Here is a 14,325-nt window from a genome sequence, read left to right as displayed (position 1 = left end):
ACTGAGCTCAACAATGCATCCCAGATGTGTGTGTGTGTGTGTGTGTGTGTGTGTGTACGCACGCACCCACACTCAATCAAACACATTTTGCACTAGGGACGCACAATATACATATTTTTTCCCACACCAAAAACAATAATTATCTGCTTCTCATGGCCGATACCCTCAGGTGTCCACAAACTACAGGTTATAAACTTTCTTTTCAAAAACTAAGCAAAGATGAACCATTTAATGTTTCAAGGTTGTAATAAAATTTGTTTCTAACACAAATTTGAGAAGAAAAAGTTTTTATATTCACTTGAGGTGGGTTCAGCCTGTTTAGAAAAATCGAGCAAATGCAGAAATTCTTGGAGAAGTTCCCAGGAAACGCACACATCATTAACAAGATACCAACGCTCCGTGTAGCCATCATGGAATCAGATTGCAAAAAGTAAATCAAATATTGTTAGCTGTGGCTTTGTAAATCTGCTTGTCTTTTGTTTATTTTTTTTTTAAATCAATGTGATGTACGTGATGCCAAAGTGATGACAATTTCCTTTTTTATGTGCTTGTGTTTTCTTCTTGTCTTTAAGCTGTACACCAACGCAGGGATTCCTCCCTCTGATGTGATCCTGATAAGCCTGACAGCACAGCGGGTGTCATACAGCTTTCTAAAGCCGTCTGGGATAAACTTGTCTTCTTCACCTGAATAAAGTTCACTTGACTGCAACAATTAGTCAGTTATTTGACAGCATTTTCATCAATATCAATCAACTAACTGCTTGTCCTCTTTGATAATCAAGAAAAACTTGAGTTTCAACCACTCAGATGTGATGGTTTGTTTTATTGGTGCGTGTCTTTTATATTGCTAACTGAATGTCTTTTGCTTTTGATTTTGTTGGTTGGAAAAAACACAACACAAAGACGTCACCTCAAACTCATAAAAGTCATTTTATAGATTAAGCACTGATGAAATAAATAAAAAAATAAAGAGTTGCTGCAACCCTAGTTACAAATTTAATCTGCCCAGATTTTTAGCATTGACTGTCTCACCAATTCTGTCCGGCTTGAGCAGCTTGAATGAGACCGTGGAGGTACCGAGACCTCCAGACTTGGTGGTGACGATGATCTCTCCCTTGTCGTCTTTGGCAGGACCCACACGGCACACTATCTTACTGGCTGACATCCACTCGGCTGTCAGCAGGCAGTTATGACCGCAGATGGACAGACCTGAGACGGAAGGCAGAGAAAAGAGGTGAAAAAGGGTGAGAGATAAAGACACACAGTGACAGCGTAAATAAACAGAACGCAGTGCCGACACTCACGCAGACAACCTGAAACGAGAGGAGCTCGCTCACACAGAATTGGCTTCTCTCAGCAAGTTTAGTCAAACTGTCACCAGAGGTCAGAGTTCAAGTTGGGGTCAGGACGGGCGTGGGTGGCCGTGACCTTCCTTCCTCTCACTAAGCTAACGTGTGTCACTTCAGCGCTAAGTGGCCCATTACTGGCACAACGTGCACTCGGCCCCTACATCTGTCGTCCTCTTTTAAAACCCTCTTGAAAACTATTTGGACATTAGAAGACAGACACAGGGATTACTCTCACATTTCCAGCCGAGGAGATTCAGAAAGCTTCATGTGTGTATAATCAAACATCATAAAAGCCTGTGAAAGCTGATCAACAAATAGCCCATAAAACCGTGAATAATATGCCCATTAGAGCTCCATTTCCTGCCTCTGTTCTCTATTGGCCACTTTGTTTGAATACATAAGCACTCACACACATTTGTGCATATCTAATTGTCTAATTCCGTGGCCCCAGGGACATTCATGGTCAGAAATAGACCTGCATCATGGGCCAGAGGCACAGCATGCCAAGCATGGAGCAGCGTGTGAGTCCTCTGCTCAAATCAAACTGGCCAACATGAGGGAAAATGTCAGTATAGAAAAAGTATGACGTTAAAACACATAATGAGAACAAGATGGAGGGAGTCCGTCTGTGTGGCTCTTGAAAATAAAAAATAAATAAAAAAGAGACACAACAACAAACATTAATGCATGATGGTGATAACCTCAAGTTTCTATGCATACAGCAGAGTAAATATTGTAAATATTTCAGTATTTTATTTGATTTGGTTGTTTTCTCTATTAAAGTCGACTTAGACCACAAATCAGGGGATTTTTCCTTTTTTTTTTTTTTTGGTGAAACTTTGGTGCATGTCCAATAAGTTCATGATGGATGGATCTTAAATTGTCACTGCACAATAAATTTACCGTTTCAACTTTATAAAATACATCTTATAATACAACATTTATTAAAACATTTCAAACACTTATGTATTAACCAGCTTAATTAAATGGCTAATTAATGCGGATATGGAAATAAAATGAATCATATTTTCTCTACAAAAATGCTTTCGCTTAAGACTGTTTTGCGACAACTTATTAAATGTTCCCAAAGCAGTGAACTGAAAGTGATGAAATTCTTACTCGAGCGGCAGGAGAGGCTCGGGCGTCCTGTCCACTTACGTATCATATAAACAAAAACAAACTTTGCACCAGCCTGTTTAAAAAGGAGCTCGCTGTGGTTTGTTGATGGATAAGTTAATACAATCAGTCGATACGAAATACTCAACATACCAGAGGTGAAATTAAATGACAACAATACAAGTTACGTTCAATTGACAGCCGTGTCCTTTTTCCACTGAAGTTACAGGAACAAAATAAAAACACATCACCTAAGAATTATTATTTAGGATAAAACAAATAAATGCTATATACCTGATTGTTGTGTTGACCAGTGCATTTGTATCTGTCTGTTTAAGTAAAAAGCATTTACTGTGCATTTATTTTGATGTATTCATTTATAGAAACATTTTAAGAAGAAACAAAACACATAGAGGAGAGCAACGAAAATCAATATTTCTGAACAGAAATTTATTTTAAAAACACATTTTAGCGAGACAGAGCTGCGTGTGTGGCTATAAATATATTACCGATGAGGTCGGCTGGGCCCGTGCCCAGGTTTTCTCCACGGATGGTGACTTTAGTCCAAGCCGCACCCTCCTTGGGCGAGATGCCCGTGACCAGTGGGGGCTGACGGGCACGAGACATGATGGCCTGAGGCAGATGGGTCGATCAGCACCTGGACGTGGAAAAAGACAGGCAGAGGGAGCCACGCATTAGAGGGGGCACACAGGAGAAGCACTTAGATCTTAGATCTACTTGTAACAGACCATGCAAAAGTAGCAACACCACTGTGTAGAAATACTCTGTTACACATTTATGAATTTATTTTATAGTATTTAAAGTACAAAAGTATTAGTATCAAAATATGCTATTAGTACGATTTATGCATAAGGGCATATTTCAGAATAATACTGTATTACTGCATTATAATAACTGATGCATTAATGTGTTCAAGGCTTCAAAACTGAAGCTGGTGAAGGAGTTTGAACTACTTTACATAGTTTATTATTTACCTGGCAGCTTGTGAATTTCCTTTAAGAGATCAATAAAGTTTTATTTTATTCTATATTATTAATATTTTGTATTATAAAAATAATCTGCAAAGTTACCATATCAAGACAAAGTGTAGTGGAGTAAAACGTACAGTATTTGTATTTCTGAACTGCAGTGGAGTAGAAGTACATCAGATAAGGAAATGGAAAATAGAAATTAAGTACAAGTACCTCAAAAGTGTACTTAAGTACTTGTTAATTAAGTTTACGTTGATTGCTCAAGAGATTTTTTAAAGACAAAAACATCTGCTGGGTGTGGACTGAAAAAAGAAAAAAAAGTCACACTGAAAATGTTCATCAGTTAAAACTCTGGAACCTGAAATAACCCGTGAACACACAGGCTAAGTAAGGCGGTGAGGTTATGGACAAAGCATTTTCAAACTGTTACACAGAACACTTACAACCAACTGTACTCAAAGCATCTGCAGTAAACCAAACCCACCGAGTGTTAAAAAGGGGATGAGAAAATAAACTTCATGTCTTACATGTAATTGTAGCTGGTAAATCCCACAAAACTCTCCTAATAATAAATATGCTCAATGATTTTCCAAAATTCACCAGCCGCTTTTACTGAATTACCAGGCGGTCAGATCTTCAGGTTTTTAGAGCTGAGAGGGGACAGCAAAGTACAAGCAGCATTTGGCTGGCAGCTAGCGTTAACTTCCCACCCTGTAGGTCTCCATGCAATCTATGTATTGCAGCAGTTATCTCTCAAATAATAGGGAAAATAGACAAGGGAGCCAAGAATGAAGGAGCAGACAGAGAGCAGGGAGGAAAGGAAGAATGTAAACCTCACAGCGAAGGATAAATAAACCTGGACTCCCCAATCATTCCACATAAACCCACACAATACTGTCCAGATTACAGTACCAGCGAAGGAGCACCCATGCAAATCAGTTCATGTTGGGGCTGAGCAAAGGAAGACAGAGGGAATCATTGCAAATGAGAAAAAAATGAAAGGATGTATTTCAGCAGCACAGATGTTTGCATATAAATTACTGCCAGGTCTCAAAGAGGCTGACCAATCTCGACTCTCTGAAGCAGCCTGAGCGAGGCTTCCGCCCTTTTGCTCCGCAGCCAAAACACGTTCTCCACAAACAATGCAGGAGTTCACACGGACCGGACCTGCAGCAAGTTCACGATGGTAACGCTCTGCACAGTTATATGGTCACTAATTAGGTGTAGGCGTGCAACTGAGGTGCCAGAAGACTTCCAAGAGCCAACGGGGGCGCCAGAATCAAAGGAAATCAAAAGTGACAAAGCACAACACTGATTAGTCTACTTGTTCAAGAGACTTTCCTGTGGAAAAAAAAAAAGTTCAGTTTTAACCCCTGCAGCAGCCAATGCAAACCAGAGCTCCAACTTCTGATTTCAGCTAGGAATTAGTCATCATTTACTCAACAGGAAATAGTGCAAAATGCAAATTTTCAAATTACTTCTTTGATGCAACAGTCTAAAACCCAAACATATTTTAGTTTACAGTTAGAGCCTTTAAAATGAAAAATGAGCTGAGCAGTAATACTATGTTCCCTGCAATTAGGTGGACAAATGAGTCACATGACAATTGATTAAAAAAAGAGATGTATGAGTAATAAAGAAATATAATAATAACAATTTTAAGTGTGCATTTTAATTTAAATCAAACTTATTTTTTACAAAGTTTCTATCAAAATAAAAAAATGTCATGGTTGATGAAAACAATACCAAACAGGTGAAATTTGTTTTTCATGTGTCGACTTTCTAACTCAATCATTTAAAGCAATTAAGACATCCATCAATCAACATATTGTGCGCGCATGTCAGCAGTCAGAAATCAATTTTACTGATACAAAGTTTTTTATTTATTAGCGATAACCAAATCACAAAGACTAAAATTAATTGACTTGTTTAATGATAAGAAAGTGTGTAATTCTTTTTCACCACTCGCCCACTCCTTACTGCTGAGTCCTGTACGATCAAATGCAACTTTTCCACCATAAGGTTAACAATCAGTTTTTCTTTGTCTTCCAATGTAATGTAGTCCAGTTCAACACCATCACAAAGTACGGTCACGAACATTTAAATCTGCTCACAATGTCACAAAAAGTTGAGCATGATTAACTTTGTTAGGGTAGAATTTATTGCGGCACAGGACAGGTGTGTCTAATAAAGGGGCCGCTGAGTACAGGATTTTTGTAGTAAACTGATCAGTGCAGAGTAAAATGTTCTTTCATGTCTCTTCATTAAAATACATATTTGTCATTTAAAAACTATTGTGCAGCAGAGACATACATTTATTTGAAATAACATAAAATTGTCTGGGGGCAAACAAGGTTGGGAACACCTCTGGATTCATCAGTTACCAAAAATGATCATCCAAACACGTTCTGCTGAGTGACAGATCAGTTAAGAGGTGAAAAGTTTCAGTCGAAACTGTGGAACCGCAGACCTCAGACTTTCATGAAACAATTTTCAAAATGTGGGAATTTATCTAACATCACATGGCATCAACAACACAGTGGGACAACAGCACACATATTGACCTAGAAAGCTCCAAGGGCAGGAACATTTCTGGGAAACTTTTCTGCCACAGGGCCGCCCTCCGTCCCCCTGACATCCCGGAGTTAAACTCCAGCGGGATTTACCTCATGTTGTTGCTACGGCCCATGCATGTCAGAGGAAATGGAGGGGCTATGTATCTGACATGAAGAAGATAAGAGGTTAACAGGCCTAAAACAAGAGCTTGGTATATCCTTCATCAATCCCATATGTTTAGAGTGGGAGCGGCGAAGGGCAGAGGATTGGGATCTTTATTTTGTACACTTCTGATTCGGCTTCCAGGAGTGTTTCCAGCCAATCCCACCCCCATCATCTTGGAAATACACGTGCACAAACACACAGATAGCCTGCGCCCACACACACACACACACACACACACACACACACGCTGGGCAGAATGACAGCTCAGCTAGGTTGCGTGCGAGAGGCCCGAGCTGGTGTTGTGTGGTCTGTGTGTATGCGAGTATGTGGAAGGATCTGCGGAGAGGTCTGGGCAGAGTGTGTGTGTGTGTATGAGTGTGTGTGCGTGTGTGTGTGTGTGTGTGTGTGTGTGTGTGTGGTCTGGGTGTGTGGTCTCTGGCGCGGGCCTAGGGAGAGCCTGCTGACGGCTGGGATGAGAAAAGAGCCGCTGTGTTTACTTTACTCTGGGGGCTGTGCATGGACACGGGAACACTGCCCAGACCCCTCTCTATAATACCAGCACACACACACACCAAATCACGCAGAAACTAAGGGGAATCTTGCACATGTCTCATATCACACACCATCATGAAAACCCTGTAAACTAGGTAATAGAAACTATAACTTTGTACAGACTAAATGAATGAATTTTTCCTTAAAACAGCATGAAGATGAAAACAAAAAGAAGAGCTTTCTGCAGCTCCAGCTGGAAACTTTTTCCACAAGCAGGACAAAGGTGTTGACCTCTAGGGGGCATCAGAGGATCCCGACTGATTGAGCCGTGAGCCATGCTGAGCCATGTCGTACTGTGAAAACTAAATTTAATCAATGACAACACACAAGTGGATTTTTCTCATGCTCGACTCTCTTCCAACCATGATGGTGCCAGTCCCAAAGCCCAGCCCCAGCCCCAGCCCCAGCCCCAGTCCCAAAGCCCAGCCCCAGCCCCAGTCCCAGTCCCAGTCCCAAAGCCCAGTCCCAGCCCCAGCCCCAGCCCCAGTCCCAAAGCCCAGCCCCAGCCCCAGTCCCAGTCCCAAAGCCCAGTCCCAAAGCCCAGCCCCAGTCCCAAAGCCCAGCCCCAGTCCCAAAGCCCAGCCCCAGCCCCAGTCCCAGTCCCAAAGCCCAGTCCCAGCCCCAGCCCCAGCCCCAGTCCCAAAGCCCAGCCCCCAGCCCCAGTCCCAGTCCCAAAGCCCAGTCCCAGGCCCAGCCCCAGTCCCAAAGCCCAGCCCCAGCCCCAGCCCCAGTCCCAGTCCCAGTCCCAGTCCCAAAGCCCAGCCCCAGCCCCAGCCCCAGTCCCAAAGCCCAGTCCCAAAGCCCAGCCCCAGCCCCAGTCCGAGTCCCAAAGCCCAGCCCCAGTCCCAGCCCCAGTCCCAGTCCCAAAGCCCAGCCCCAGCCCCACTCTCTGGTAATGAGGCTAAAAAGGCAGGTTTGTTTTCCTTGGAGGCAGACTAACAAACAGCTCTGATCCGTGTGGTAGCTGTGGAAGTCAGAGGCTTTTGGGATCTTCTGTCAGCGCTGCTAAGTGACAACCCTACCTTAGAAAGACTTTTCATTAAAGTTCTAAACAAATCTATTTGTCACATGAAACCATTCAATTTCCAAACACCGCAATACACCTCAAAAATGCTCAATGGTTTGGGCTACATGGCAGCAATGGATTTGTTTGTCCTAAAAGAGGATGACTGAGTTCAGTTCCACCATCCTTGTTGGGGACTTGATAAAGTCATGATGCTTCCCACAGGGTTTAGTGAGAGTGTGGTGGGTGGAGACCCTCTAGGGGGTCACAGGGGGGTGCGGGGTCGTGCCCCCCCACACACCCGAAGGAGATCATGCACATTTCAAAGTTAAATACATCAATCTGGTGCCCTTTGAGAGCAAGTTTGAAAGGCAAGATCATAAATAACGTGAATAAGAAATTGTAGAAAATAATAAAACACGCAGCCTTGGCTCTGCTGCCTGGCAATTAGTGGCTGTACAGCATAAACAACAGCCTGCAGGCTACAGTCAGTGTCAGCCCACTTCATTCCATCTTGCATTAGTCCAGAATTGTAACTAAAGCTTGACTGAGAGACTCGACAATCATCATTCCAAATATTGAAAAAAAAACATTTAAATAAATCACAGTAAGACAAAATAATATCACCGATTATGATTATCATGAACTGTCTTTCACTGTTGTCCAGTGATTAACAACATCAAAGTAGCATCAAATGAGTCGTTGTGTAATGAGTATTTTTGGCTTTAGACTGATGGTCAGACATTTGATATTTTATAAAATTAATAGATAAACGAAATGTATTAAAATGATCACCCCCCCTATATCTAAAACTCAAACCACATAATGTCCCCTCTTCAAATCAGGGAGCTTTGCTGCATGTCGCAACAAAAATCAGTTTCTGATCACACATGATCAGAGCTCTGACTTTTCCTGGCTTTTTGTTTCTACGCCTTCAGAACATGACAAACTCTCAGCGGCATCCGTCTCCGCGAACCGTCAGATCGACACACGACTATCTCATAAATAAGGCCTTCAGGCCTTCAATCATGTGCTGCTCAAAGGTGACTCACATATGGCAGTGATTGGCAAGTATGTTAAAGTGTGTGTGTGTGTGTGTGTGTGTGTGTGTGTGTGTGTAAGAGAGAGGGTGTAATGGGCTTAGGGGGCACAAAGGGACCCATTTAGACAGTTCATCACCCTGACCCCCTCAGCGCAGCTAAGACTCTACGCTGGCGGCTCAAACCCCCCCCTCCTCACCCACCTACACTAACACCATTTCACTCCGTGCTCCCCAACATTACACAAACACCAGATTCCATCAAAGACCCCCCCTCCCGACTCCTCTGAATGGACAGAGCGAGCCAAACATCACCCAGCCTGAGATGATGTGGTCTGATCACACAGGTCGGGCGAAGCTTTGAACAATCCTCCACAGTGTTCGCTCACACCCAGGCCACCACATGCCTGTGGACAGGGTAATGCAGCTGAATGTGTGCCGACTGTATCACCTTTCACATAAACAGATGGCCAAATGTGACAGTGAACTGTGCATCTTCTGTCCACAGCGAGTCACCCTCTGTTGCATTCACGGGGAGTCTTTTCATGACCGACAATGAGGACAGAGCGATCAGATGTGTCCCTCTGGCTCGCTGTCCCACCATAACCATGTCTGCCCACAGGCTTTGTCGTCTTTATGACTGTGTGTTTGTTTGTTTGTCAGTCTCAAGTGCTTTTCAGAGTAAGGCCTAATGAAGTGAAGTCCCCAATTTCCCACATAAAAATCCTGGAACAATAAACAGAAATATGAAGGACAGGCCTGCAAATGCAGGAAGATGTTTTCAGAGGATTAAGAGACTGGAGACAGACGGCTTTGCCCAGTGACATCCAACCTTCACGAGCAGACCGCTGCCCAAGCTTCTTTACATAGAAAACACATCACCAGCGTGAGAACCATACTCACACTCACATATACTGTCAGGAATTACATCAACACTGTTGATTACACTACAAATCAACCCTTTTATTTAGTGCTTATAAAACTTTTTTTTTCACATTTGTGACTGAAACCCGCGACTCTTTAGCTCAACATAATTAACAAATGGTTGTAGATTAATTTTCTGACAACTGACCTGATTAATAGTTGTTAAAAAAATATCAAAAGTTGAAAGCCTAAAAGGTATCCAATTTACAATGTGAATCAAAGAAAAGCAGCCAATCGTCACATTTGAAAAGCTGGAACCAGCAAATGTTTGCCATTTTTAATAACTACAAGACATAAACAATTATCCAAATTGTTGTTAATCATCGTTCTGGAAATTGACCAATTAAATAATCAACTTGGGCTGCAATTAGCAATTATTTTATCTGCCAAATCCTTGCAATTAAGAATCTGAAAACTATGGAAAAAAGTATTAAAAGTCTGAATCTTGTAACAATCTACAATAAATTAGCTAAGCACTGAGCTTGTCTGTTCAATCTGTGCTGTGGCCTGTTTTCCCAGCCCAGAGCTCCTCTGTCTGCCTGTCCAGGTCTGACTGGGTCACAGAAACCATAGTGTGAAAACCAGCAGTCCAGCACGTTTGTCAGCAGGGAGGAGGCTACCAGGTGGGACACACTGCAGAGAGAGGACAGGGGTGAGAGCGAGAAGTGCCGCTTCACACACAGCGGCCTGACCCCCATCGATCGATTCCCTCCAAAGTCTAAGGAGCAGCAACACTGAGCAGAAAGCCTAAAAAAAAAAAACAAAAAAAAAAAAACACAACCCACCACATTCCACCAAAACAAACAAGCAGGGCCACCCAAATTTTTCAATTAGACCCCCAAGAAGGGGGGCAGGAAATGGATCAGTGTAGCCTTGCCCCCACCGTGCCCCAGTCAAGCAGTGCTGACTTTGGGGAAGAGAAGGAGCGACACAGAGCTGTGCAGGCTCTCACTGAAAGGCTGACGACTCGCTAACATGGATGTCAACACAAATGATGGAGGAGCTCGATGACAACTTACTCCTACGACACGGCGCCCGCCTGCGACTTACCTGCCAATCAATTACTCTCATATAATCAATCAACTGAACAAGCACACATGGTGCAGGTACTGTTTCCCTCAAAAAAGCCCATTTAAATAAAGTATGCTGTAACAATATTTGACAAAAGTACACAAGACAGGATTATAGAGGCTTAGACTCTGTTCTGTTTGAAAACACTCCACTTAATGAGGCTGAGCTGAGGTAAGTGAAGGCTGAAGGTTTTTAAAGTAAGTAATATCTTAACCTTCTAGAAGACAACGGTATGTGCAACCACAGCTGAAATTGCGCCTTCTTGATATCACACAAAGAAAGAAAAGAAAAAAAAATTCATCTGATTGGCTTTGGTTTCTATAATAATAAAAAAAGCACTTTTAGGACTAAACATCAAATCTGAATTTAATCAGTTCCATCACGGTCTGATGTTGGGCCACGTGCTTCAAAACCACATAGCAACACACAATTTTCACTACCAAGCTTTTTGCAAAAGAACGACTCCACAGTAAATTCTCAGTGTAACAGCTTTACAAAATGCAATCTTTCAGTTCATCCTACAAAGTTAAAATCTGTTTATTATGCACAGATGAGTTGCTTTTCTGTCATATATGATAGCAAACTGAATATCTTTGGGTGCTGGTCGAATAAAATAAGCAGTTTGAATACATGCCCTTTAGTTGTATGGAATTATAACTGGCACTTTTCCACTATTTTCTGACATTTCAAAATGACTGACCAAGTAATAAAAAATGATTAGATTAAATGATTAGAATATGGATAATATTTCAAAATACAAAAGCAAAGCAACAATTCCTTCATTACAACCCTGTAATCCAAAAAAATTTGGACACTGTGTCAAAGAGAAATAAAATCAAAATGCAGCCATTTAGTAATATCCTTAATACAATCATAATCCCACCTTTTCTTGTGTACAACTGAGCCTTCAGCGGATGTCGCTTTCATTAGCAGACTGAACTTAGCATTATTCTCTTCCAGAGAGGACTGATATTACTACCAGTCTGCACAACAAGCCAACAAATCGATCTCAGTGATAAACTTGCTTCAGTACAAATCACTGATCAGTGAGGCGGAAAAATATATATAATAATACTATTATACTAAACAATAATGTATTATCTACAATCAAATAATGCTACATTAAGAACTTTCTTTTGTTACACTACTCTAACGCTTGTTCAGAAAGGCTGCATGTCTGAGTCATATGAGGTCATTCGGTGCGATTTTTTTTAAATGGTACGAATGGTATAAATGGTATGTATGAATAAAGTCTATTGTGACTATAAAACCAGCGGCCACAACAGCAGTATCTTGGCTAAGCACCGCTGTGATGTTAACCCTAGTAACACAGAACGTATATACAACGTTAGCCTATGGTTATATGGCCTTAAGGCACCGAAGGCTACAGAATCCAACAAAACAACGGGGCATCGCTTGTAAATTGACTACATTTGGTTCAGCTGATCGTATTTCCGTTCAGACGCTGCAAGATGACAACATAAGGCGCATCTGTCAGCTGTTTCTACTATCATCGACAGTTGTAAGAACGCAACAGACGCCCGGTGCAGTATATCAAACAACCGTTTGGTAATTGCAGAAAAAGGAATACCAGCTCTGTTGACAAAATTGACATCAGACGTTAGCTTAAGCTAACCAGCATTCGCTAGCAAGCTATTCGTTCGACAAGAGGGGTTCGCTTTAGTGGCTGTCATTTGGGTTAACTGAAATGTTACAAACCGTTCATATTATCACATGTCGCACCGAAATTAGCCTGGCCCTACCCTGAATATTTAGGAGAAAAACATCGTAGACAAAATAGGAACTTACAATTTACAGCGCTGGGCAGCAGCAACCGCTTCCTGTGTCCTGTGACTACTTCCGGCTTTCCGTTCTCAGCCACCGCCTTCAGAATAAAATGACTCGAAATGAATCGAATTGAATGAGGAACTGAATAGGAACAACTATTACCTATAAATGAAATAGATAATGAAACATAAATAAAATTATAAAACAAACACTCAGACAAACAACAAACAGTATCTAATGTACTCAAGCAAAGATTTGTGGTACTTGTAGAACACTTTATTCTAATATTTGAATTTTAAGACACTTTCTATTTCAGCTCCACCACATTTCTGTATTAAATCAGCTACATTCACCTGATGGTTGGAGTTACTTTACAGTTTAATCTTTTACATACGAAACATAAAATAAGATGCCGCTGTTGTCGAATAAACTAGCTGAGAGTGTATAAAGCAGTTAAAAGGATCTCTGCCACAAACAGCAATTACATTAAAATGCTACTGATATGTTAATGCATGGATAAATGTAATCCAACAGTGACAGGACACATTGAAAGGGGCCATTTTGCATAAAAATCAGGTTTACTTAAAGTGCAGATAATACTTGTGTGCATTTACTTTGGTGCAATTCTCAATGCTGGACCTATATTTGTACTACAATATGTCTCTACAAAGGACCTGAATCTTCCACGACTGCAGCCTTGCAGACATCCCACAGTGTACAGTACGAAAAAACAACATTATTAGCCTGTGTGCTCCTCTGAAGTGTTGGATGTCCTTTGTGTGAGAATTCTGAGGCCCAGTGGGAGCTTTGCTTCTTTCCTCGTCTCTCTTTTCACGGTGCATCACTGAGGTATTTCCACTTGTTCTGGGAAAGGCGCAGCATCATTAGAAATGCAACAGAGACCACCCAGGCACACACCAGAACACTGATACCATTACATTTATCTCACCAAATTGTGCAGAGCAGAAAGAATTTCTGTGATAAGGCAAGGCCCAGTCTCCGGGGAAACCATATTGTCCAATTAGACAGGGCAATCTGATAATTGAGGGTTCAAACTGTGACTTGGGAGTTAGCACAGATGCTGATGCAACGCAGGGGCTGTTTGTCTGTGTAAACATCAGCTTACAGCGATGACGCTGGAAGATTTTGATCTTGGTCTCAGTGGCACAGCCTTTGCCACTGAACGAGAACATTAGTGGCATATCACACCATATCATACCAACTGGTGAATCTACAAATGAAAGGTCATGTGTTATTTTAACATTCACCACTTGCATATCTGTTTCCTAAACATGAAGGTGGACCCAGGAGACGGTTAGCCTCCCTGAAGGCGCATGAAGACTGAGCGAGGCAGCCAGCTCATTACATTATTAACCAGCTGCTGCTTGTAGTTTCATATTTAATACTCAGATGAGAGAGTGATATTGATTTTCTCAAACATCTAAAATCATCAAACTTTTCTTTCAAAGAGCTGTACCCCCAGTAGCATGTGGTATCATGTCGTGTTTTTAAATAGCACAGGCTTTCTGAGCAGGTGTCTCAGGTACTCCTGAGGGACACTGCTGATTCCTTGATCCTTGCTGTGACCCCCCCGGACCCCCTGTAATCCACATCCCGTAATGGCACATGCTGCGCTGGCACCATTGCTCATCCCTGAACCCTATTGTTCATTGTTTGTCTTCTCCAGTTTTTTCCCATGGGCCCCTGGCCAGTGAGAGGAAAAGGTCACTGTAAATATTGCACTGAAATCCTCCCTCCCTCCCATAGAGC

General features: G+C 41.9%; 1 protein-coding gene across 4 annotated transcripts in view; it reads right to left on the bottom strand.

The window, feature by feature from the left end:
• Window positions 1–12,685, bottom strand: part of exoc2 (exocyst complex component 2) — a 44,107-nt gene extending 31,422 nt beyond the window's left edge. For 2 of the 4 annotated variants that reach the window (XM_046390916.1, XM_046390920.1), the window contains exons 1-3: window positions 12,487–12,505; window positions 2,975–3,123; window positions 1,033–1,209 (exon numbers count right to left, since the gene is read on the bottom strand). In XM_046390916.1, coding sequence (XP_046246872.1) covers window positions 1,033–1,209; window positions 2,975–3,092 — 295 coding nt within the window. In that variant the 5' untranslated portion in view covers window positions 3,093–3,123; window positions 12,487–12,505. Of the gene's footprint in view, window positions 1–1,032; window positions 1,210–2,974; window positions 3,124–11,650; window positions 11,784–12,486; window positions 12,506–12,576 lie in introns of those variants that run through there. The other 2 variants (XM_046390918.1, XM_046390919.1) reach the window with 2 other exon arrangements.
• Window positions 12,686–14,325: the final 1,640 nt, after the last annotated feature.

The sequence above is a fragment of the Scatophagus argus genome, chromosome 6, assembly GCF_020382885.2.
Source record: "Scatophagus argus isolate fScaArg1 chromosome 6, fScaArg1.pri, whole genome shotgun sequence".
Lineage (NCBI taxonomy): Eukaryota > Metazoa > Chordata > Actinopteri > Scatophagidae > Scatophagus > Scatophagus argus.
Note: the sequence above shows the minus strand (reverse complement) of the source record. Positions and strands in the feature narration are given on the sequence as shown.